Source organism: Leucopleurus acutus (genome assembly GCF_964270905.1).
Source record: "Leucopleurus acutus genome assembly, chromosome: 7".
NCBI classification, from domain to species: Eukaryota; Metazoa; Chordata; class Mammalia; order Artiodactyla; family Delphinidae; genus Leucopleurus; species Leucopleurus acutus.
The window spans coordinates 51,685,192-51,709,884 of NC_139150.1; the positions used below are offsets into that span (position 1 = coordinate 51,685,192).

Below are 24,693 nucleotides of genomic sequence, written 5' to 3' on the forward strand. Positions count from 1 at the left end.
CATAGCTATGTCCATTCATTTTCTGATTTGTCTAGAGACCCTGCGGCTTGTAAAGCCTAAGATAATTATTCTTTGGCCATTTACCAAAACATGTTTGCCAGTTCCTACTCTAAACTCACAGTGAAAACTTTTAAAAAGAGGTTTTACATAAAATTCATAGTAAAAAAAATCCAGTATTTTGCAGAGGCTTGCAGGGTCAGTCCTGTCAGTTTTCTCGTACGTGGGCAAAACGGCAAAGTATTTTTCCTAAAGAACTTACTGGAAGATACTGTCAAACTGAAAGGAGAAGGGCCCAACTCACCACCTAGAGCGGGGAGGCTCCTTGGGTTACATCACGGCGCTTTGTACTTAAAAGTCGACACTTAGCCTCTAGTTCAGCGTTCATTACTTAGACTGTGTGATTGACTTGACAGAGGTCTATAGAGGCAGAAGTGGCTCTTTAATGCAAAGTGTGTCTGAGTTTGTTAGTCCCGCTGCAGCCATGTTAGATGGCAGCAGAGCCCTGAAGGAAATCCTTTAGCTCAGGGGAATCTCATATATAGAAAGAAAAAGAATGAAAAAAATTTAAATGTTTTTTACATCATTTCCGCCTTCCCTCAGTTCCGGTGGAAAGTTGATGGTTGTAAAACAGTTGTTCAAAAGAGTTTTTTTGGAAGTTCCTCCTTTGGTCATGGCCCTTAAAGGCTCCAAGTATGGGAGAAAGGATCATTTATTCTAGTCCCTTGAGCAGAATCAGCATCTCCTGATTGAGATGCTGATTGAGAGCATGTCACACTGTGAGGTCCCCACCCCAGACTTGCTGAATCAGAGTCTACTTTTTAACAGGATCCCCTGGCTATTTGAATACACATTAAGAGAGCCCTGGGAAGCACTGGGCTAATTGATAACTGGGTCTGTGCAGTAAACTGACCATTGATCCTCACTTTAAATGATTTCACGGCTCCTTAATGGCTTCTGACTTGGGCTCACTCATTAAAGGCAGACGGTTTTTCCCCTTTGGCTATTTCCAAGTACAGCTTGCCTGCCCTCTTATTTAGTAAAGATTTATATAATGGTAGAAAATGAAAGCGGGGTGATTGAGTTAGAAGAGATAACATTTTATATGCGTCAGAAAAACAAACTAGAAAGGATAAAGGGAACTTGCCAGATAAACTTAACTTGTAAGGAAATAAGTGGAATGGAGTCTTCTTTGCTTCTGCAAGAAGAAATAATCCACCCATTAGAACAGACATCTGTGCTGGGGAGCAGTTGGGAGGGTCAAAAAGGAATCCCTTGAGCTTCTCAGATTAGCACAGAGAAATCAGGGAGTTAGGCCTTTCCACTGAGCAAAGCCATATTACTTAGGCCTATATCACTTGGGAAATTGTCCAGAATTTAGATGTTCATAGTAAATCTCGAGGAAGCCCAGTACCGACTTTTATCCCGCCAGGATCTGTCAGTTGCTACTATTTTCTTTATCAAGTAGTATTCTGAAGATTTGATTGAAAAACGTGATTTTGAAATTATGTCTTAATTCTTAAACAGAGTTGGTTTATCCTTGAACATTCCCTTATGTTGACTTTTTAAATAAAGTTAATGCCACCTGAATTTAGTTTTTAAAAGGCAGTATACGTACTTGAAGTCTAGCTGTTAGTTGAGCTGTTCTTGCTGTGGAGATCTATCTGATCATGTGTTTAGTGCTCACTGTTGTACCAGGGTCCGTGCAGGACTCAGAACAATTCTAATGTTCGTGGAAGTGGCCAGGAAGAGCCAGGAAAGCAAGAGGGGGACCCCTTTCAAGCCTGGAGTTTCCATCTCCTTAGCCTTGAAGGAGAGGTCAGGAAGCTACGGGAACTGCTCCTTACCTAAAAGCTGCCTGATGGTCCCAAAGGCACGGTCTGATTGCCAGAAAAAGGCATGACTGCCAAGTGTCAGCTGCCACTACTGCTGAAGAAGCAGCATGTGCCTCCCTTCTGCCTACCAGATCTCATTTTATGTCCTATTAGCGGAATCCAAATCACCTCCAGAAGCCAGGAGCATCTGGAAGAAGCAGATCCCAGACTTCCGTTCCTTGCTACAGGGAAAAGCATAGGAGGGGGTGGGAATGGGCTCTGAGTGACAGTATCCAGCACGGCCTCATGCTGACGACAGCAACGACCCTCACACAAGGCTTGCATGTTTTTTTTAAAAATATTCTCTCGATGTGAACACTGTAAGGTAACCAAGGTGTGAGATGCTCGTTTTACCCAGGAGGAAACGTGAGGAAGTTAAATAACTTGCTCCTGGTCAAATGTGCTGGTCAGTGTTTCAGGGGATTGTGTTGGCTCCTAAGCAGCGCTCTTTGGTCTTTACTGCCCTGTTCTCTTTTGTACTTACTAGTCAAGCATCCTGTGACCAGATGGAATTTGAGGGGTACTTTAGAGGGGCCTCCAGCATCGAAAAGGCACCTCAGGCTGCACAGTTCTAGTATTTCCAGGGTCTGTGCCCTGGAGGGGCATGTTCATGGGTGAGGATACTTCCAAATTTAATAAGCTATTCCCTTAATTTAAAGAATTAGGTAATTCTTATAATAGGCAACTTTGGTTTCAACATATTCCTTCTTTTTTCTTAAGCAGATGAAAAACTCGGAGAGCCTCCACGCAGTGAGTTCCCAGTACAGGATGCATTCTTACTACCCGCCTACCTCCTACCTGGGCCAGAGCATGTCCCAGATCTTCACCTTTGAGGACGGCCTCTCTTACTCGGAAGCCAAAGCGAGCGGTAGGTTCCTGGTTACGCAGCCTGGATTTGAGGTGGAGAGAGGCTACCTGCCCAGGACTGGGTCTCTGGTCCTCTCTAATAGCTTACCAGATAGCAGCTGTTGGAAAGGTTGTATAGTATCCTTTAAAGTATTCAGTTATGGAATGATTTTGCTTGGCTAGATTCTTAATATCATGTTTCTCTTTTCTGGACACCCGGAGTGATAAGAATAAGATAGAGACTACCATCAGAAGCCAAAGATGTATTTTCTGGAGGATCAATATGTAATATCAGGGGCACTTTAAATGTGGTTCAAGTCCTGATATTTTCGGTGAAATGAATCTCTGTCTATTGAAGAATCGTTTTCCAAAACTTTTCCAGTTTAAAATTGAAGGTGTATTCATCTTTTGCAGGAGGAAATAGAATAACGTAATAAAACATTTTTGAATATAATAGATCTCAGAGTTTATGCAGTAGCAATGCAAATAACTCTGATATAATGGCTTTAAAATAAAAAATGACTGTTTAATGAACCAGAGCACTTTGAAATACACAGTTCCTCAACTTCAATTTTAACTTTCTCCCCAATGTTTACACTGCGATGATAGGCTGGTCTTCTATGGCTGCTGTGTTTCCAGGCCCTGTTTTTAAGTTCTTTGTATTTAAGCATCATCTTTTGATGTAGGAAAGTGAGAAGCATACACAATTGAGTGGAAATCAGGGCAATAGTGAGTGAGTTGGTAGAGAAATCGACTACTAGAACTGACTCCACTAGACAAAAGAAGCTGGTTTTCTCAATAACGTGATTCTCTATAAAGAACTGGCCTCTTGGTAAAACGAGTGCTTGGAGAGTGAGAATCAGAACCATGCTTTGATTTCCAAATTCAGAACAGTGAAGTCTAAAAAAGCTTTATTTACCATACTAAAATAAACTAAAGGATTTTGTTAATATGGAATACATAGGTCGAGGGAACCTGACCAGTTTGAACTATAGAGAGACTGAAGTACACATTATTGATTGCACTTTGACCCATTCATAATCACTTTTTGCCAGGAACGGACAAACACAATTCTTTATGTAAATATTCATACCGTATAATGTTTGCCCACGTGGTCCTTCTTTCATGCCGCCTTTGATTCTATATATTTATGTGAATTATAAGCTCCTTAAGGACAGAGAACACATTTTATGTACCTTTTTAGCTGCTATGATGCCTATTTGTTTTTCATCAGCTGAGTGGATGAATGAAGGAGTGAATGAACAAAGGAATAAACGAGTCAATGATTTTTAAGTAAACTCGCTCTATAAGAAAACACAATCCCGAAAGGTCACACTCCTAACTCATCGTCTCATGGAGCCAGAGTTTAGGGATGGAGCAGTTAAAAAACCATTTGCTCATACAGAAAATTAGGACTGAAACTTACTTTCAGGAAGAAATTGCCTGAACTCCTTGCTCTAGGAATAGTGGAATATTTTTACAAGCATTGGCATTCTTGAGACAGAGGTGTAAATTCAGAGCAAGGCAGTGCGACAAAAAGGTAAGAGGAAATTTACTAGAGCAGAGAGGAAGGAATTTGGAGAGGACCAATAGGCATTTGAATTTATGGCAGAATAGGAAAAGGCTCAGAAGGAGAGACGTTACAGTCCAGGAAAAGAAAGACCAGCCACCCCAGTGTCCATGGTGAGAGACGGGGTGAATAACACCTAGGATTTCCTAAAACTTTTCTGGTGATATGTATGTTTGAAAGAGTGTGTTTGAAAGTGTGGTGTGAGGAGACCTCAGGTTTAACCTTCTGATCCTTCTCTAACTCACTTCAGACATGAGGGAGTGAGCTAGGAAGAAATATAGTGGAATCTCAGTAATATCTACTTTGGAATTGCCATGGAGAAGGAGAATATGGATTCATAGGAAATCCAAACCTTAGCTTATTTTTTAAAGAAATGCGGCTTTACGGCTTCCAAATATATGGTGTCTTGGGCTCCTACATTGCATGACATTTTTACAGAGCAGGTGGGAAGGGGTGGGGAAAGAGAAAGTTGGGGGTCAATAGGAACACCTCAGGATCGCCTCCTGGGGCATTGGATCCTCATTTTTATCATCAGCATTGACACAAGTGGGGGCCATTTAGGCCCTCTGGTAAATGGGGCTGAGGCTAGTGGCAGGATGCGGTGATGGGGATGGGGGTATCAGTATAGTCATTTGTGAGAAGGTGGTAGAGGCTGGCTGATAACCAGTTACATGTATCAGTTCTATCAAGTTTGAGTTGAGGTCCTTTGGTTGGTTGCATTAATAAATAAATTACAATTTGTAAGTAGTATATCAGTTATTTTAGGTGGGGATTTGTAAGTAAGTTGAAAAACAGTTTTTTCAGTAGGTTTAATGTTTTCGTTAAAGTCTTACTTAAGTATAAATTTGTCTATTAAATTCATTTTTCTTCAGTTTCTTTAAAGATAAACCGTTCTTTACCATCCAAAGAAATGAGTCCAAGTTCAAGGTTTTCCTCTGGTTTTGCTGAAGATTACAACATGAAAATAGAATGTAGGGGGAAAAAGAATTACAGGGAAAGTTTTCCCTTTGCTGTGTTGCTACTGTTTAATGTTTTTCTTTGTAAAAAGGCTAGGAGCCATTCTCTCACTTTTTTTTATGTCTTGAAAAGTGTTAGGACATAGATCAGAGATGGTGGGGCCTGGTTGTGTAAGTGCCACTGCAAGCACTTTGGCTCTTATCTCAAGTAGGTGGGAAGCCACTGGAGGGTTTCCAGCAAAGGGGTGACATGTCTGCTTGTGGCTTTTAAAGATCACTCTGGCTGCTGTTTAGGAACAGACTGTAGGGGTGCAAGGCGGAGGCAGGGAGACCAGTTAGAAGGCTGTGGCCATAATGCTTGCAAAAGATGGCAGTGGCTTAGTCGGGGTGGGAGTGTGGGAGTAATGGCAGTGTGGGAGGGTTGAATTCTAGATACATTTTGAAGATAGAACCAACAAGATTTGGTGATGAATTTGGGATGGGATGGAAAGGGAAGAGTGAAGGATGACTCCATCATTCTTGCTCTGATCAAGTAGAAACATGGAGTTTCCACTTATTCAGGTAAAGAAGACCATGAGAAAAACAGGTTTGCAGGAATTGGGAGTTTAATTTTGCATGTGTTAAGTGTGAGATGTACGTGAGCCATCCAAGTGGATCGTCAAGTAGGAGTTGGATGTACGAAGTCTGAAGTTGAGGGGCGATTTCCCTGCTGGAAATAGAAACTTGAGCGTTCAGTGCGTAGATGTCGTTTGAAGTTAATGTGGTGGGATCACCTGGAGAGGTGAGTGTAGACGGAGAAGAATAAAGGACCAAGGATTGAGCTCTGAGGCCTTCTAACGTTTAGAAGTTTGGTAGATAAGGAAGACCAGCAGGGGAGAGTCAGGTAGGTACCTTCTCCTACCCGTGAGGTAGGAAGAAAACTAGGAAGGGAAGTACAGAAAGCATTTCAATGAACTGAGCCAGATAATGCTGAGAGGTCAGATGAGCTGAGGACTGGAATTGACCATGGACTGTTGAAAGGTAGAAATGATCAGCGGCTTGGTGAGCGGCCCCTGTGATGGGGAGGTGGGGGCCATACCCTGACTGTGCGTCCAGGAGCATGTGGGAGAGAAGCACTGGGGCAGTGAGTGTAGACAGCTCTTGAAGGGGTCTTGCTGTAAGGGGAGTAATGAAATGGGGCAGTACCTGGAGGAGGGGGTGAGTTCAAGGAAGCTCCTTTTCTCTTCTTTAAAGAAGGGGGTTATCATAGTAGGTTATTATAAAGATTAGCTAATGCGAGGTATGTGTGGGAGCATAATTGTCAGGGACGATAGCATGTCTGTGAGTAAGCAAGGTGGGGTGGCATCCCCTAGGGCACCCCTTGTAGGGCAGTGGTCCCCAGAGTGGGGCTGTGCACGCTTTGTTACTGGTCTAAGAGGAGATAAGCAGAGGAATTCAGAGTAAACAGCCATTTGACAGAGCAATTCTCTGTTGAATCAATAAAAACTTGGGGCTCGTAGTTTTTGTCTTTCACTTTCCTAGCAATTCATTTTTATATTGAAGTAAAATCCACCTGACATAAGATTAACCATTAACTACTTTAAAGCGTACAATTCAGTGGCATTTAGTAGGTCACAGTGTTGGGCAGCCATCCCCTCTATCTAGTTCCAAGTCATTTCCATTGCCCCACAAGGAAACCCCATACCCGTGAAGCAGTACTTTCCGTTCTCCCTTCCACCAGCCCCTGGTAACCACTAATCTGCTTTCTTGTTTCGATGGCTTTGCCTATTGTAGATGTCTTGTGTAGATGGGATCATATAATATGGGGCCTTTTGGACTGTCTTCTTTCAGTTAGCGTAATATTTTCAAGGTTCATACAAGGTGTAGCATGTAATCAGTGCTTCATTCCTTATTATAGCCTAACACGATTGCCTGTATGGATATACATTTTGTTTATCTGTTCATTAGTCGATGGACATTTGGGTTCTTTCCATCCTTTTTTGACATTGTTCGTTGTACTACTATGAATATTAACGTACTAGTCTTTGTTTGAATACCTGTTTTTAGTTCTTCTGGGGTATACTTAGGAGTGGAATTGCTGGATCATGTGGTAATTCTGTGTTTAACTTTTTGAAGAGCCTCCAAACTGTTACCCACAGTGGCTGTACCATTTTACATTCCACTACAGTGTATGAGGGTTCCAATTTCTCTAGCCAACACCTGTTATTTTCCATTTCTTGGATTATGATTCTAGTAATTCCTTTTTATTGTATTTTATAAAAGCATCAGACTGTGGTGGACTGGAAACTGAAAAAAAATTTAAACAAAACAGGCCCTTCCTTGCAGATAGTTTGAGAAACACTGGCCTAGTGCCCAAGTGGAAGGCTGGTTTATGTGTGAGTGTGGCCAGGTCATAGTAACAGGTGCAGGCGTTTCAGGAAGTGGTGGTAGGAGCATTCTGGAAATGATGCTTCCTCAACTTGGGATAAGCAGGCAGATTGCACAGCAACACCTCTGTGTCAGTAGATGCACACATGTCTACAGGGAGATGGCATTTCATACCTGTAAATAGGCATTTTCTCTACAGGTGAATTCTTGAATAAGTTCTCGGAGTGTATGTAGCTGGACAACACTTGCAAAGAGGTTTAGATTTGAAATGGTAAAGGTGAACATGCTTCGATCTTTTTGTCTCTTTATAACGTTTTGTGATCTCAGTTTGAAAGTTAGAAATGGTGCCTCCTGTTTCTTCTGGATCTTTGGCCGCTTCCAGCTCAGATAAGTGGCAGGCTCCTGTGCACACGCACCCTTCCTTTACATTCAAACTGCTCTTTTTAGGAGACGGAAACGCACATCTGAATGCTTATTACCTATCACGAGCTATTTACATATTAGTCATCTGACACACGTAGGATGTGAGCAGCTCTGAGGCCAGGTGCAGAGCGTTTACATTTTACCCAAAGGTCAGATGGCAAGGTCAGCAGAAGGGTCTCCCTGAGTTGAAGCCCTCATGTTTCTCTGTAATGTCTGGGCAGCTTGTAGAGGCCTCTGTGTTCCCAAATAGGATTTTATGAATGCATTCAGCATTGGCAGTTTTGTATGCCGATGAGTCTAGAAGTGCCTGATTTCACTGATGGCATACGCTACCTTCCCCACGGTTGTCATAACTGAATGCAAAGTGGTTGAGCTTTCGCCCACGGAATGGACTTGCTTAATGCTGGGCGTGAGAGTTGGATTTTAGCAAAAGATGATGAGGTCGAACCTCCCAGTTTTGCAGGTGAGAACAGTGAGGTTGTGCTGCCTGTTGGAAGCACCCTCAGGTCTCCTCACTCACGATCCAGGACCCCAAAGCTGCCTTTAATGTGAGGTGATGTGATAGCTGTCCTGAGCAGCTGCGGGGGTGGGGGTAGGAAAGGGGTAGCTCTGTGCCCAGCACCTGAATGGGAGCCACGACTGAGCAGCTGTAGCCCTGGGGGTTTCAGGCTCTTGGGAGCCTGAGTCTTCTCACCTGTTAAAGAAGCGGGAAGAGCTGGGCCCTGTCGAGCCCACACAGCTGTTGTGAGGATGAGCTCGCGTCCCAGGGGTAGACAAGCTCTTTAAATCACACATGCAACAAGAGGGGCAGGGTGATCTTCCTTCCACCATTCCTTTCTGCAAGGGTTGTGTTGATGTTTCAGGCAGTTCTTCTTGTCAGGGAGAAAGCTCTTCTGGAAATGTTTTAGTCTTCCTCAGACAGGCGGGAGAGCAGGCCAAGGAATCTGAGGGCTGCTTCTGGTGTGTATGTTCTGCTTTGAATTGTATGGCAAGCCTGTAGGAGAGAAGAACATTGACCCCTTGCTTTCCCTGCTTTTTAAAGAAAGCTGAATGGGTTTTATGCAACAGTTAGAAAGTGTTGAGTTTAAGCTTTGGCGCTTTAGGAAATGACTTATCTTTTGCTGAATTTCAAAGAAAAGGGCGCTTGGCTGGTAAACCTGTTTTTCCTTACGTGACCTTCTTATTCTCAGCTTTAGCTTTGAACAGAGAGGTAAGTGCACCATTCATCGGCAGTGACTGTGGAGGCCGATGCGTGCAAAGGAATGGACCCCCCGGGAGGGAAGATCTGGCTCAGATCCCCAGCTCTGGGCTGGATTGTAAGATGCTTGTTTCATCTCTTAGAGCTTTAGATCCCTCATCTGGAAGGTTGAAAAGGGTAATAAGAGCTTTATCTATTTTTATATATGGATCACAAAAACCTTATGTGAAAGCATGGCAGCAGCTGTCAGTTCCCTTAATCTCACGTGAAGACCCATCACTATGTCTTATATATCTTTTGATTTCAGCAAGTGCCTGGCACTGGGCCGTACAAATGAGGGTGATCACAGTCATCAAGGAGGCTGTGTTTTTAGCCCTACAGGGACCCTGCTTGAAATGAACCATATGTGTATTGTGATTCTTGAAACTGGCTAGACGTGATGGCCTGCTGAGTGAGGAACATGAAGTACACAACTAATCTTAAGCATATGATAAACATGGAGAAATGGCAGCTTTGAAGACTTATTTTTAATATATCACATATACAATATGTTTCCAAAGAAACAACCAGGGAAGAGGAATATATAAGGACACCAGCAGGTCCCTTTATACCTAAATAATAGTATAGAAGGCAAGCTGAAATGCTGTTGGATGAGGACACACAGGCTTCTGTCTTTTTTTCAAACGTTTTTTCTCCCTCCACGAAAAGAGAGAGAGCTGATGGGACTCTACATGTCCTCTGTGCAACATACTGCCTTTTGACAAGGCCACCATCAGTCTAGAAATAGCAGGGACTTCCCAGGGCCTACCTGAAGGATGTCAGACTCACTCATGGAAGGAAGAAGTTCACTCACTGCAGCACTTCAGCAAGAATTTCCAGGGTGTATTCTCACACATGAAGGGCAGGGATCTCATTCATTCATCTCTGTAGTCTTCCAGGTGCCTAGCATGACACCATGTTCTCAGGGGACTCCTGGGATGTTTCATGGTTTCTTGTATGAATAAGAAACTGGCCTCTGGATTCTTCCTGCTGGTGCCTCCCTGGCCCAGAGTTAGGCATTCCGATAAAGCACTTGATGAAATAAATCGGTCATGGAAAAACGTGGGGTGCAACCCCCAGGCTGCAACGTATCCTGGATTTATATCATGTAGCATCTTCCCTTTGAAAAGCTCGAATTTTAAAGACTTAAATCTTTGCCTGTGACGGGTTTTTGATTGATAACACAGCCCTGCATGAGAAGTCAGGAGAAGCTTGATCACCGTTCACGCTAAGAGAGACCGGGTGGAGTTGCAGGCAGGATGCCGTGCCATCTCTGAGCCTGTTTCTAGAGTTGAGGAAGAGGGGCCAGTGTAGGAGCTCAGGTCTCTGAACTGCTTCCCTGGTGTTCTTTCTGCTGGTAAATCCTGTGGTTTCTTCTTCCCTCCCTTTCCTTTTCCTTTTCTCACAAACATGTACTTCTCACACTGTCTGTAAGACAATGCCCTGTGCACATTGTGGGGATAGCTCATTTGAGTCTTGTCATCAGAGTATCATCCGCATTTTGCACACGAGGACACTGAGGTATGGAGACAATGCCTGTGAAGTAGGGAAGAGAAGGGGGTCCTCGTTTCCTCGTGGCAGGTGGAAAAGCTGAGAACACAGTGATGACTTAGCTGGTCAAAAACCCCCGAAAGCAGCCTTAAAAAATCCACAAGGGGGCTTCCCTGGTGGCGCAGTGGTTGAGAGTCCGCCTGCCGATGCAGGGGACGCGGGTTCGTGCCCCGTTCCGGGAGGATCCTGCATGCCGCGGAGCGGCTGGGCCCGTGAGCCATGGCCGCTGAGCCTGCGCGTCCGGAGCCTGTGCTCCGCGGCGGGAGGGGCCCCAACGGTGAGAGGCCCGCGTACCGCCAAAAAAAAAAAAAAAAAGAAAAGAAAAAAAATCCACAGGGTATCAGGTGTGGTATTTACATTACTATTCCCCAAGCTAAATGTAAACTTTAAAACACCTTTATGACTTGATTGACATGGTAAAGTCACTGTTTAATTTTGCGATGATATTTGAATTTTCTTTTTATTTAACAGGAGGGAGTAAAGTGCAAGTGTAATATTTGACAAAGGCAGACATTGCGAAATTAAATGACTAGTTATTAGCTTTGAAATTAAAAGTGCAAATTGAAATGAAACCACTTTTTAAAAGTTTTTTTTTTCCCCTCCATAGACATGGTTGTTATTTTAAAATTAGTGTGAATAAAAGGCCTGTTGAATTTCCCCAGATAATTTTTGAGAGAGACAGTGTTTTACATTCTACTTAGTCTGTCAGTGGCTTATCATGAGGTTGCTTTTACAGCTTTAACTTGTTCTTGAAAAACAGGGCACCTTTGCCGGGGTTTTCCTTTGGGCTTAAGATTGCAGTCAGGAGGGGACAGGGAAAGGTCAGAGCTCTGGAAAGCACACTTTTAGGAACTCCCAAATGTCCTGACAGAACCAGATTGAACACAATGACTAGACACTGCTGGCCTGTGTTTTCGGGGCTAATTTTATCTTGATGGGATGCAGGTGTGACGTTAGGCCCTACCCGCCTGCTCAGTGGAGGGAACCCCATCTATTGTGGACACATGACACACCATCAAGGCTGCTTATTCTGTTACTCATTCCGTGACCCCTTGTCTTTAAAAATCCTGAAGAGGCAGCGCTCACATGGGCATGAACTTGGATGGACAGTGGCCGCTCTGGGCAGAGCGTCCAACGTGATCACGCGTGAGATTTCCTCGCTTGATTCTAACTCGAGCCCGCAGGGCCTCAGCGGTTTTTCTCAGGCGCGGTGTGGAGTAACTCCGGAGTTTACGTTCCCTCCTTGGTTCCTCAGAGGCCCGGCCCAGGCCAAGTACAACTTGAATAACCTTCAGGAAAGCTGTGCTGTCCTTCTGTCTGCTGTTGTCTTTGAAAATTGCCTTCAGAGTTAGTGAGCGGGAACAGTTAAGATTTACAAACAAGGATGAAGCTTGTCATGCATCTTTCACCATCCATCATCCAGGTGCCGTGCCTGGGCGGTGAAGTGTTCTTCATAAAAACCAGCTCAGTGTGAAATACACCTCGCTGCAGTGTTTACTGCTCTGAAGCTCGTCAGCGGCCCTTTATAGTAAATCCAGATTGCGATGTGACATTACAGTATATCATTGCCCGGCGCAGCGGGGTTTACACTGAGCATGAGTGCAGTGCACACCAGATGAGGTGTCCAAACTGAGTTATGTCAGAATTTGGCCGTTATATGGGGATAGCTTTTGTTTTCCGAGCACTGAAAGTTAGCTTTATATGTATTTATATTTATATATAGGCATATACTTCCCATCTTGCACATATACATGGGTATACAATATACGCTGGGGTTAGGTTCCAGTTTGGCTTCTGTGTAAAGAATGGTGGCCAGCTTTTATGTCCCTTCCAACTGTTGTTCACTAAAATTGGCGTCAACGGAATCTTTTGGGGGAACTAGAGTAGATGGTTATTTCATCATGGAAGTGGGTTTGATTTTGCTGTGTGTAACATGGTCATATTTACCATTCTTTCTTACAAAAAAGTGGGCCCCTCTTTCCTGGGGTTATTATGGTACTGGAATGATCCCTTGGCAGGAGGGCAAAGAGAAGAAACCCCACAGGACTGGCCTCACCTGCTCTTGAGCACCTGGCCTGTTGAGCTGAATACATCCCCTTGGGGGGAGGGCTCAAAAGTCAGTTGCTTATTTATTTTTTTAGTGGGTATGAAAAGCCTAGTGCTACCTCTGTTATCTTGAAAAATGCTGCTTCTAAGAGAACATTGATGGTGTTTTAGCTTAAATCGGCAAAAAAAAAAGAACACGCTGAGTTTATTGCATGATCAGGTTTATTTACATTCACCCTAAAAGTATTAAAGATATTAAAAATGAGCTCCATAAAAAAATAATATTCGGAGATAACAGCAGGCCCTGCAATCCCACACGTATTTTTAAATTCTCTTTTCAGTGTAGCAGGGTTATTTGTGGTCTTCACACATCTGGCACTGCACAGAATCCAGGATCTGTCCCCCGTTTACACCAAGTCTAGGGTAGGGGTTCCCCCCACTTTAGATGCAGAGGTGAATATAGCTTTCCCGCCAGTGCCCTCTGCTCTTTTTCCTGGCTGTGTTTCCTCTTAGTCACAGTGTCTTCTTACCGGAGGTTGACTAACCATGCCACATCTGAGCTTTTGGAAGCGGCACAGGACACTGTTGCAGGTGTGCGGTGCTGGCCTCGGGGGTGGGGGGTGGGACAGGGGCCAGAAGCCTCCCATTGGCCGTGGTGCCCGAGGAGGGAGAATAGCCCTTAGTCAGCCCAACACGATCACTTCGTTAGTGTTGTAAGATCAACACAGGATGGCCAGTTAAAGTTAAATGTCACATAAACCACAAACGTTATTTTAATAAACATGTTCACGGTATTTTATTATATTAAAAATTATTTGTTTCTGAAATTTAATTCAGCACCTTGGTTTTTTTTTTGCGATACGCGGACCTCTCACTCTTGTGACCTCTTCCGTTGCGGAGCACAGGCTCCGGACGCACAGGCTCAGTGGCCATGCCTCACAGGCCCAGCCGCTCCGCAGCATGTAGGATCTTCCCGGACCGGGGCACAAACCCGTGTCCCCTGCATCGGCAGGCGGACTCTCAACCACTGCTCCACCAGGGAAGCCCAGGCTTGGTTTATTTTGAGTTCAAAAACTATCGCAGGGGCCAGCAAAACTATTAAGATTAGAACCCTAAGATTCTCAGGGGAAATATGGATTTATCTCATTTTATTAAGTCTTCCATACATGAATGTCTGTAACAAGCAGAACCTACTATATGAAATGGAGTGACACCCATAATTGTGGTGCTGAGGCTGCCCACATTCAGCAAGCCAGGGTGTGTGATTTTCCTGTTTTATGCTAATACTATTTACATTAGTTTGCCATGGCTTCCATAACAAAATAGCACAGGCTGGGAGGCTTAAGAAACAGAAATTCACAGTTCTGGGGTTTAGAAGTCTGAGATCAGGGTGTTGCCAGGTTTGGTTTCCAGTGAGACCCCTTTTCTTTGGCCTTTCCTCTGTATGGTAAGAACACTAGTCCTACCAGGCTAGGACCCTACCCTTAAGACCTCATGTAACCTCATTTATCTCCCTAAAGGCACTGTCTCTACATACAGTCACATTGGAGGCTAGGGCTTCAACTTATTAATTAGGGGTGGGGCGGGGTATAACAGTTCAGTTCGGTAACATTGTTGAAGAGTTCAGTGTCTCTGTATGTCTCCTCTTCTTGTTGAGGTTCTTGGGAAGTTGGAGAAGGATGCTGAGGTCGGTCGGGTGGGCCAGTGTGTATAGAATGAATGGAGTATCTTGCCTCGTCTTACTGCCAACTGTCTGGCGTTTGCTGCCCGTTCACTCACCTCCCAAGCTCTCCGACACGCCGAGCCTAGCCTGTGGCAGGCCCTCATCTGCAGGCTGGATCCCCAAAGCACGGAGGTTTTTAGAGATGGAAAACTCCACGGTCAGGTGCACACCACTCACCCGGACCACTTCTTTTCCAGATTGTTGCTTTTCTTTTTCTCATCCCCACTCCCCCCACCTCCCCCAAATTTGGATTCTTCTTTTTCTCTCTCTCTCTCTGAACTTGGGGGAAGAATTTCCGATTTCTCGCCATCTTTGCCCTCGAAGTGCTCCATGTAATCATAAACAATTAAACCCTGATGTACTGCTACCTATTAGAATCTTTGCCACTTTTCCTGGCAAATAAAGCAGGTAAGAATTAGGGCCTTCCCCCATAGGGAAATGAGTGAGAAAGCAGTGTGTTGTTTCCCAATGTTACTATGAACTAATGCAAAGGTTACTTCACGGTAAACTTACGGTTAGCCTTCATGAACTAGCTAATGCCCCTTACAGATCAACCAAATAGGAAAAATAATCTCTTACTTTGAAGCACTTTGACATACATCATCTTATTTAATCCCAACAACAGTCTTATTAGGTAATGAGCCTTTTTCCTCCTGACACCAATTCTGACACCAACTGGGTGTCCTACAATTCAGTTCAGTTTTAATACTGACTGTCCAAACTTAGCCCAGACCTCATGGGTTAAGGTCTCAGTCTCACAAGACTGCCCCCATCTCAGACGCCAGCCATAAATGGGGTGGTCGGGTTACCCACATTTCTGCCTGGCCCATTACAAATTTGGGAGTTCCCACAGCCTCTCCTCAGGTTTGATAATTCACTAGAATGACTCACAGAACTCAGGAAAGCACTTTACTTACTATTACGGGTTTATTATAAAGGAATAGCCCAATGGAAGGGATGCATAAGGCAGGGTATGGTGAGAGGGTGGAGAGCTTCCAAGTCTTCTTCAGGGCCCCCGCCCTCCTGGCACCTTGATGTGCTCGCCAGCCCGGAAGCTCTGAGAACCCCAATTGCTAACGGGTTTTTAGGGAGGTTTCATTACCAGGTATGATTGATTAAATCATTGGCCATCGGTGATGAGCTCACTCTCCAGCCCTTCCCTCTCCCTGGAGGTTGGGGGTAAGGCTGGAAGTTCCAAGCTTCTAATCAGGGCCGGGTCTTTCTGGTGCTCAGCCTGTACCCTGCGTCTGTGACTAGCCCCCATCCTGAAACCATCTAGCCCGCCAAGAGTCACCTGCTTAGAACAAAGAGAGAGTCACCTGCTTAGAACAAAGAGGCTCCTATCATCCCACTCAGGAAATTCCAAGGGTTTTAGGAGCTCTGTGCCAGGAACAGGGACAAAGTCCAAATATCTTTCCGTGATACCACAGGTTGGTAGACCAGAAATCCTTGACCCTATTTTAGGGAAAAGGAAATCGCTGAATAGAGGGAACAGGTGGCAGCTGGGAGTGGAGCTGGACGGTCTTCTCTCTCCGACTTGATGTCTCTCTGGGACACTCTCCAACCTCAGACTGTCACACGGTATTGAAACCCTTGTCTTCAGCCTGCTGTCTTAGACCTGCGCCATCTAGCACAGGAGCGACTGGGCACGTGGGGCTATTTATGTTTAATTAAAATAAAAAATCCAGTTCCTCTGTTAAACCGGCCACATTTCAAGCACTCAGTAGCCACATGGGGCTGGTGACCACCGTACTGGGTAGAGCAGAAATAGGACGTTTCCATTCTCAGGCAGTTCTGTTGGACAGCACTGTCTTGGACAGTTAGGTGAAGGCTATTTTGTTGTGGACTTTTCGAGTGATGGGGTGGGTAGCACAGCGTTTAAACCTGAGACATAGGAGTACCTCAAGCTCAATAGGCACCACTTGAAAAGTCTTTTGTGGGTGCAGCAGCCCTTATTCAAATGGCCTGTCAGGTTGAGGAGGCCTCACTGACTTGGACTCATTGAACACTGGCAAGTGTTAAGTCGATCTTTGGGTCTAACTGTGGTGCACACTTTTTTTTTTTTTTTTTTTTTAACTAGCAGATGGAAGTGAGTAAACTAGAACCTGGTTGGTCTCAGTCCAAGAATGATAGTACTTGCCCAGGGTGGAAACCTTGTCTTACGTTCATGGGGCAGCATGTCAGTCTTGGGCACTTGCTAACGATTGCTTACATTAAAACCAAGAGGGAAAAGTGGCATTGATCCCTCTTCATAGATAGGATTTGCAGATATTTCCCCCATTCTTTCGGTTGCGTTTTCGCTCTGTGCCTCGTGTGCTCTGATGAGCAAATTTTTAATTGTGATGAAGTCCAGTTAGTATATTTCTTCTCCCGTCATCTGTGCTTTTGATGTCATATCTAAGAAATCATTGCCAAAGCCAGTGTCATGAAGCTTTTTCCCTGTGTTTTCTTCTAAGAGTTTTCTAGTTTTCCCTCTAACATTGAAGGCTTTGATCTGCCTTGAGTTAAGTTTTATATGTGGTGTAAGGTAAGGGTCCAACTTCATTCTTTTGCGTGTGGATATCCAGTTTTCCCAACACCGTTTATTGAAAAGGCTGCCCTTTCCCCATTGAATAGTCTTGGTACCAGAGGGGGAAAATGGTGGAAGAGTCAAAGTTTGACACTTGCCTGTGGCTTTTTTCTGTGATCATCAGAGAACACTAGACATTGAATATTGAATCTGTAGCACAAGCCTACCGTTGGCAGTTGATCCACCTCACCACAGTTGATCTCTGTGGTGAGTAGATTTCCTAGGGTTGTTTCTTTGTTTACTTGTCTCTCCCTCCTACTTCAACTGTATCTTTTTCCACTCCTTACAGTTCTGAGATAAAGGAGAATAGGATAACAAGGGAAGGGAATCCTTCCACAGTCCAGATCATAGTAGGTAGAGCTGTGAGGGCAGAAGTGCATGTAAGAGACTGGCTGATTTTCCATTTTTCTGATTGGAAGTACTAGAGTTTTTCTAATAGAAAGGGACAAATGTTAATTTTTAAAATACTCCTTTTTTTTTTTTTTTTTTTTTTTTTTTTTTTTGCGGTACGCGGGCATCTCACTGTCGTGGCCTCTCCCGTTGCGGAGCACAGGCTCCGGAGGCGCAGGCTCAGTGTCCACGGCTCACGGGCCCAGCCGCTCCGCGGCATGTGGGATATTCCCGGATCGGGGCACGAACCCGTGTCCCCTGCACCGGCAGGCGGATTCTCAACCACTGCGCCACCAGGGAAGCCCTAAAATACTCCATTTTTAAGGGTCCTCTGAAGCTGCTTATCCATGAGAGATGGCAGAACCTCTTTGGGTGAGCCCCAGTGGCAGAGACATGAAATACTTTTGTGTCCTGTAGGAATATTCCTAACGCAACACGTCTAGAGCTGAGAGCAGATAAGCAAAGACGGTGGATAAGGATGCCTGGCTGGCTGGCTGCAGCCCAAAGTTGTCAATCACCCCTTAATGTTTACAGAAGCGAAAAGTCAATGTGTAGTTGTTTTAATTTGACACACTCTTGGGTTGAGAGAGTGTAATCGCTGGAGGGGACAGTTAAGTGGCTGTGCTCCTTGTCAGCTCATCTGGGTCTGACTCCTGTGCTGAGCCCTTTTCTGATGAGTAATGAATTGGGTTAAATACCGGCGTAATTGCTTGCTTCCGCATACCAGTCGAGTGATGCCTTGTACTACATTTCTCTCGGCACTTGCCTGAGGCTGTTAGGGTTTATGCTGCAGAGAGTCCGTATGTTCATTTTCATGAATCAGTGTCGGTTTTTGAAAAGCGGTTGTTACAGCGCTAAGTGGACTGTAATAAATTGCACCCCCTCCAGACCCGCTGGAGTAAATCAGAATTGCTTATATCCATGCAAGTGGTCTTTTTAGTGTAAATGACTTTCTGTTTACTTATCAAACCGAATGTTTGTCTCCAAGAAATGGAGGCAAATGATTTGCTCGTCTTTTAATCCTGTGAATTACACTTTGCTTCTGTTAAACCAGAGAGGAAACTCTGTGTATACTTAGCTAGGAAAAATGTCTCTCCACACAGTAAGTGAAGTTATTCCAAAGTCATTTTCAGGGCTGGAGACACTTTATTGTAGGAAGTAAACCAACTCTGGGCGTCAACCTTGTCTCCAGCCGCTACTTAAAATGTGCCAGAAATGCACTGAGCTCTGAGAAGAGCATGGTTTCTTGCCCAAGAAGTTTCTAAGCAAAGAAACTAGCTTTGGGGTCGTGTATTTCTCTCTTATGTACTTCGACTGCTGCGAGGACACTGTGGACATGGCTGTATTCATTCCTTTTGAGAGTTAAAGTGACCAGAGGTCTGAGCCTCCATGGTTGGTAGGCAGACGTTACACAGTGTGACTCTGGTGGCTCTATTATCGTGAAATCTGTTTCACATTTAGTGCTAGTTGGAAGAAGTATCTCATGATTTTCTTTTTTTTTTCCTTTGGTTGGACCACAGTCTTCTTTCACTTAATTTCCCATGGGGCTCGCCAGGGCACCTTAATGATGTCTCAGTGACGCACTAATAATCTTTTATTTTTATTATACTTTCACTTTATGCTTAACACATGCAAAACTTGCCATTTTAACCACTTCTAAGTGTAGGATTCAGTGTCAGTAATGACATTTACAGTGCCATGCAGCCACCTGAGGTTTCTCTAGGGTTGAAGGCAGTCACTGGTCTAGGAGGTGGTGGGGTGGCAGGGTTGCCAACCCCAGGGTGCCCTTCTAACCCGCCCACCCCTTCACTCACCATTGCCTCACCCACAGCATTCTAGGGCTACCTCCAAGGTACCAGTGACACCCCGTTCATCCCTTACGTATCTTTTCCCCAAAGAATCCTCTTTGTTTACATGATGCCTGGATCCTGACCTCACCCCTGCCCATCTTCTGTGTGACCTGGCTAGTTCAGCCTCTTCCTTTCCAAAGTGGCCCTGGTGCCCAGCCCTCTCTGCTCCAGGGACCACTCACCAGGCCACTGAGGACCTCTTTTTAACTGTCTGCCCGTTCTCTTGAGCTTACTCCCAAGTGGAACAGTATTCCAGAAATAATCTTAACTCCCTGCCTGGTCCCCACATTGTCCCTCATTCATCAAGTCCTCTTCTGTAATCAGCCAGCTCTCAACTCCTCTATCGCCATGTTTTCCAAAATGAATGACAAGAACAGGGTGATTTTTCCCTGGTCCTGCTATTTTGAAATTTGAATCTTCTCCACAAATACTGAGAATAATTACTTCTATTTTCGGTTGCATATTCTTTCTCCTCATTTATTCTTTGACCTTTACCTTTTTCTTTATTGGCACTCAGCAGACATCACGGTGCCTGAAGAGGGCTTTGCAGTACGCTCTGTGTAACTCCTAGTTCAGTGCTTCATACAGGGTTATTGTTATTATTTTTACAAAAACCAATATACGCTCATTGGGGAAAAATCAAATAAGATAGAAATATATTAAAACCAGAAGTTTCATAGTAAAGTTTTATAATTTCTTTCATATAGATATTACACATTTTGTATTCCTTCCCTCCCCAGTGTATGTTATGCTGATATACATTAATACCTACAAGAATGGTTATTACATTTCTGTCAGATGCCTCTTTTGGCATCTATCAAAATAACCATGTGGTTTTTCTCTTTTTAATGTAGTAAGTCACATTAATGGATTTCCTAATGTCGAACCATCCTTATATCCCTGGAATAAATCTTACTTGGTCATGAGGCATTATCTTTTTAATACATTGCAGGATTCAGTTTACCTGTATTTATTTAGGACTTTTGTATTTACTCATAAGTGAGTAATGGCCTTTTTTCCTATTTCGTGGTATCTTTATCATGTTTTTTGTCTCATGGTTATAAGCTCATAGGATGAAACAGAAGTTGTTCATCTTTATTCTCTGAAGAAGTTTAAATGACATAGGAATAATCATGTCTTTGTGTTTGAATGAAATTACTCATAACACCATCTAGCCCTGGGTCTTTTTCAAAATGGGGAATGTCTTGATTAACTCTTCTCTTTTATGGTAATCTATTGGTATCTAATGAACTCTTTTCCTCACTTAATGTTGGCAGTTTTCTTTCTTTGGAGAGAACTATACATTTCACTTTTATTTTCAAACAGTGTTATAAAATTGCTGTAACTGTGGTTGGAACACTGTACCTGTGGTTATATCCACTTTCTCATGTTTAATGCTTCTCTCTTTGTATGCTTATTTTCTGTTAGGTTTTCCCAAAGGTTGGTTTGTTTTATTGGTCATTTCATATCACCATCATATGAGTTTGTTTTTTTCATGTATAGATTTTTTTTTTTTTCTTTTTGTGGTATGTGGGCCTCTCACTGTTGTGGCCTCTCCCGTTGCGGAGCACAGGCTCCGGACGCGCAGGCTCGGCGGCCCTGGCTTACGTACGGGCCCAGCCGCTCCGCGGCATGTGGGATCTTCCCGGACCGGGGCACAAACCCGTGTCCCCTGCATCTGCAGGCGGACTCTAAACCACTGTGCCGCCAGGGAGGCCCCATGTATAGATTTTCATTGGCATAACTTAATCTGTTCTTAAAGAGATTTTTGAAATTCTTTATTTCTACATTATTTCTTTCAATACGCACTGAAAAAAGTGGGTATTTGTGGTAGTGGAGCCAACTGGCTTAAAGAAGTTACTCCCCCAGTGTGGTAAGTAAATGGCAGAACTGGGATTCACACTGAGATCTGTCACTTCCTCCCACCCCCCATATTATGCTGCTTCTTGAGGTATAAAGGATGTCTGTGTATTAGCTTGGGGTCTGCTTAGAAGCAGAACTCAAGACAGGACGGACTTGTGTGCTGTAGTGTATTGAATGGTAATTCCAAGTAGGAAGAGTGAGGGCAGGAGGAAAATCCAACATCCAGCTGTGTTACAGGAGTCATGGCGGGCAGCATCAGGTGTTAGATCTGGGACCTTCTGGGGAGCTCCTAGAGAGCCTCTCAGAGTCCTCTACCTGAGGATACTACAGCAGGAGAGGTATTTATCCACAGGCTCCCACTGCCATTGGCTGAGGCATTAAGCCCCCTCACTTCTGATTTGCGCATGTGCTTGAAGGAGCATAGTGTCTGTGGCATCAAAGAAGCCTGGGGGCAGGAAGTAAGTGGCCCACGGTCCACTCTGTACAAGGTGCCGCCACAGGGAGGTGAGTTGAAACTTACACGGAGGATGCCAATAGGATGTTCCTTGGGCGCAAAAGCCATCTTTTACAGTCTATTTGTAGGAATATCATTGGAACTCACCCGTGACAGTGTGTTTCCCCAACTCTGTTTTCCATGAACGTTAACACACATAGCCACCTACCACTTATACCTTGGATTTGGGGTACAATGAGTTATTTTTATTTCCTTAAAGTCTGAAATTCATTGGGAGAGTGGGATATTATCTGGTCCATTTCCAAATGGACTTCCTTTTCATCTGAAACATCTACTAGGGGAAAAGGGGGCCTGGGAGGATTAGTTAAAACTAATGTGTTGAAGATTTTCCAGCAGATTCCAGTTTACTGATGAAGTTCCCCATTCTAGAGAAGATTTATTTTGGTTAAGAAAGGCAGAAAAATCACCATGAGAAAGAAGCTGTTTTTACCTTTCTTAACTGAAATGTATCTATTTAAAGAAAAGGTGAATTTAAAAGTATGAGAGCATGTGGTTTGCTTTGGGGCCTAAGCCTGATTTGTGTTCAGGTTATTTCATTTTCCTTTGTATATTTGCATAATGGTTCAGAGCATTGAGTTTGGTGTCTCCCAAACCTGGGTTGTCACTTAGTGCCACATGACCTTGGGCAGGTGTCTTCCTCTCTCTAAACCTTAGTATTTCCATCTGTAAGTTGGAGGTGATAGTATGCATTTCATGAAGTTTCTTTTTAGTGTGAATTAAGTAATGTATATAATGGGCATAGCACTGCATATGGCACATGGTTAGGGCTTAATAAATTGTAGTAACTTGTATCGGTTTTTCATTAATTCCACGGTCTTCTTAACTGAATGTTCCGGATTGGTTTTGAGCCTGCCAGAATTCTTAGAAAGGTTACGGTTGAAAGTGTTCCAGGCAGGACCAATTCCAGGAGTGAAAGGGAATGGTCAGTAGTGTTGCACTTTTGTCATTTCTCCTCCAGTATCCTCGCAGTAAGTCCACACATACATGTGGACTTTTTCTTACTTCTGTAGCCTACTCCCCTCTTGCCCGTGCCTCTTTTTTTTTTTTTTTTTTTTTTGCGGTACGCGGGCCTCTCACTGTTGTGGCCTCTCCCGTTGCGGAGCACAGGCTCCGGACGTGCAGGCTTAGCAGCCATGGCTCACGGGCCCAGCCGCTCCGCAGCATGTGGGATCTTCCCGGACCGGGGCACGAACCCACGTCCCTCGCATCGGCAGGCGGACTCTCAACCACTGCGCCACCAGGGAGGCCCTGCCCGTGCCTCTTTTGAGAAAAACCAATTTGATAAATAACATGGTAAAATAATACTGATTTTATGTCTTAGTTCTCCTCAGTATTTGCATTTTAAAAGGACATCAGTTTTTATTCTGAAGCAATGAATCTTTAATGGTGGAATTTCAGATATTTTGGTCCTTGGGTGGCAGGCATATTTTAGGGACAGGATCTCTTTTCCCCTGATTCTCAAATCACTCTTTTGTAAATAACCACCTCTTTTGTATACATGGAACCCAGTCTGCTTCAAGCACCTTGGTTGTTACTGAAGTGCTTTAAATTTGGCTTTATTCCAAATACCATATTTGTGACCCTCTCATAATATCACATACTTATAATAACATGGTATGTGTCACAAAACGTTGCTATTTTATAATGTTTCAAACATAGACATTATAGTATATTTTTATTCTAGTTGTCAGTTGTTTGCTTTGGAAGGTGTATGACTACTTATTAACAAGATAATTTAGTAAACTAGTGGCCTAATATACACACCCGAAAATGACTAACTTAACCTAAGGAATTGTCCTCTGATAAAGACCTGCTGTATTAAAACAAATTGGGAATAATAATGATACCCACGCACATTTTATCAGTGAGTTAGATCTTTTGCAAAGTAAGTTTCAAAAATCAAAATAGTTTAATTAGTTTATATGAACAATATAACTACTGTAGTTAATGTGTGTTTTTTCTTTCATTCTAGTTTGCAGTCAGCCATTTCATACTCCCATCAAGATGAAACTTGCTATACAGCTGTCTTTTGTACTTTGTTCATCTAAAAAGCACTCTTTAAGTCAGAGATTTAAAAGAGAAAAAAGTTATTTCCAAAAATAACTTTGGAAAACTGGTTTTTAAGAACATGATTCTGAATGTACAGTTAAAATAACTTTTTTTTTTCTTAACTGGATAGAACGTTGCTGTTTTGATTTCCTCTGTAATTCCTGACAAGGTTTATTTTTTGAATACACGTGCGTATTCTTCCACCAGTTGTAATCTTGGTGTGTGAACTGTGCTATGGCCTACTCTTCCCTTATCTCACTTATTTTAACAATTGCATTAAGAGCTAAACTCTTAATATGTCATTTCAGACTTTTTGCTATGAGGATATGTGTTTTTGTAGAAATACATAGTTTGCTTGGCTTTTTAACGTAAGGGGGGTCATCATAGTGAACAGATGGTTGTTCAAATCTACTTTTTTCAATCAACAGTTGGTCTTAAAGACCTTTCATGTTGGTGCATGTAGATCTACTTTGTTCTTTTTAACTGGCATGTACTATTTCAAAGTTTGGAAGGATCATAGTTTATTGGTTAATTTCCTTCTTTATTGACAATCATGTTTTAAATGCTGCAGTCTCCTTGTACACAGGTGCTGGTGTTTTTCTGGGGAGATGCTAGGAAGGGACATTTCAAAGAAGCCTGCATTTTAGATTGTGTTAAATGCTGCCAAATTACCCCCCAAGACTGGCTGCACTGGTTTACGTTCCTGGCAGCAGTGCATGAAAGTACCACTTTCTCCCAAACCTCTGCTAGTGTGATATTTGAATATATACATTGTTGTCTATCTGGTGGGTGGACAGTGGAGTCCAGTGGGTCTTATTTCCATCAGGAAGCCAGAGTACCTCTTGAGAGGCCTTGCAGTAAGGGAGGT

General features: G+C 43.6%; 1 protein-coding gene across 1 annotated transcript in view; it reads left to right on the plus strand.

The window, feature by feature from the left end:
• Positions 1–24,693, plus strand: part of DMRT1 (doublesex and mab-3 related transcription factor 1) — a gene marked incomplete at both ends in the record, with an annotated part of 102,036 nt that overhangs the window by 59,404 nt on the left and 17,939 nt on the right. The window contains one exon of the mRNA XM_082842194.1: positions 2,595–2,739. Within this exon, the coding sequence (XP_082698320.1) occupies positions 2,595–2,739 (145 nt within the window). The remainder of the gene's footprint in view (positions 1–2,594; positions 2,740–24,693) is intronic.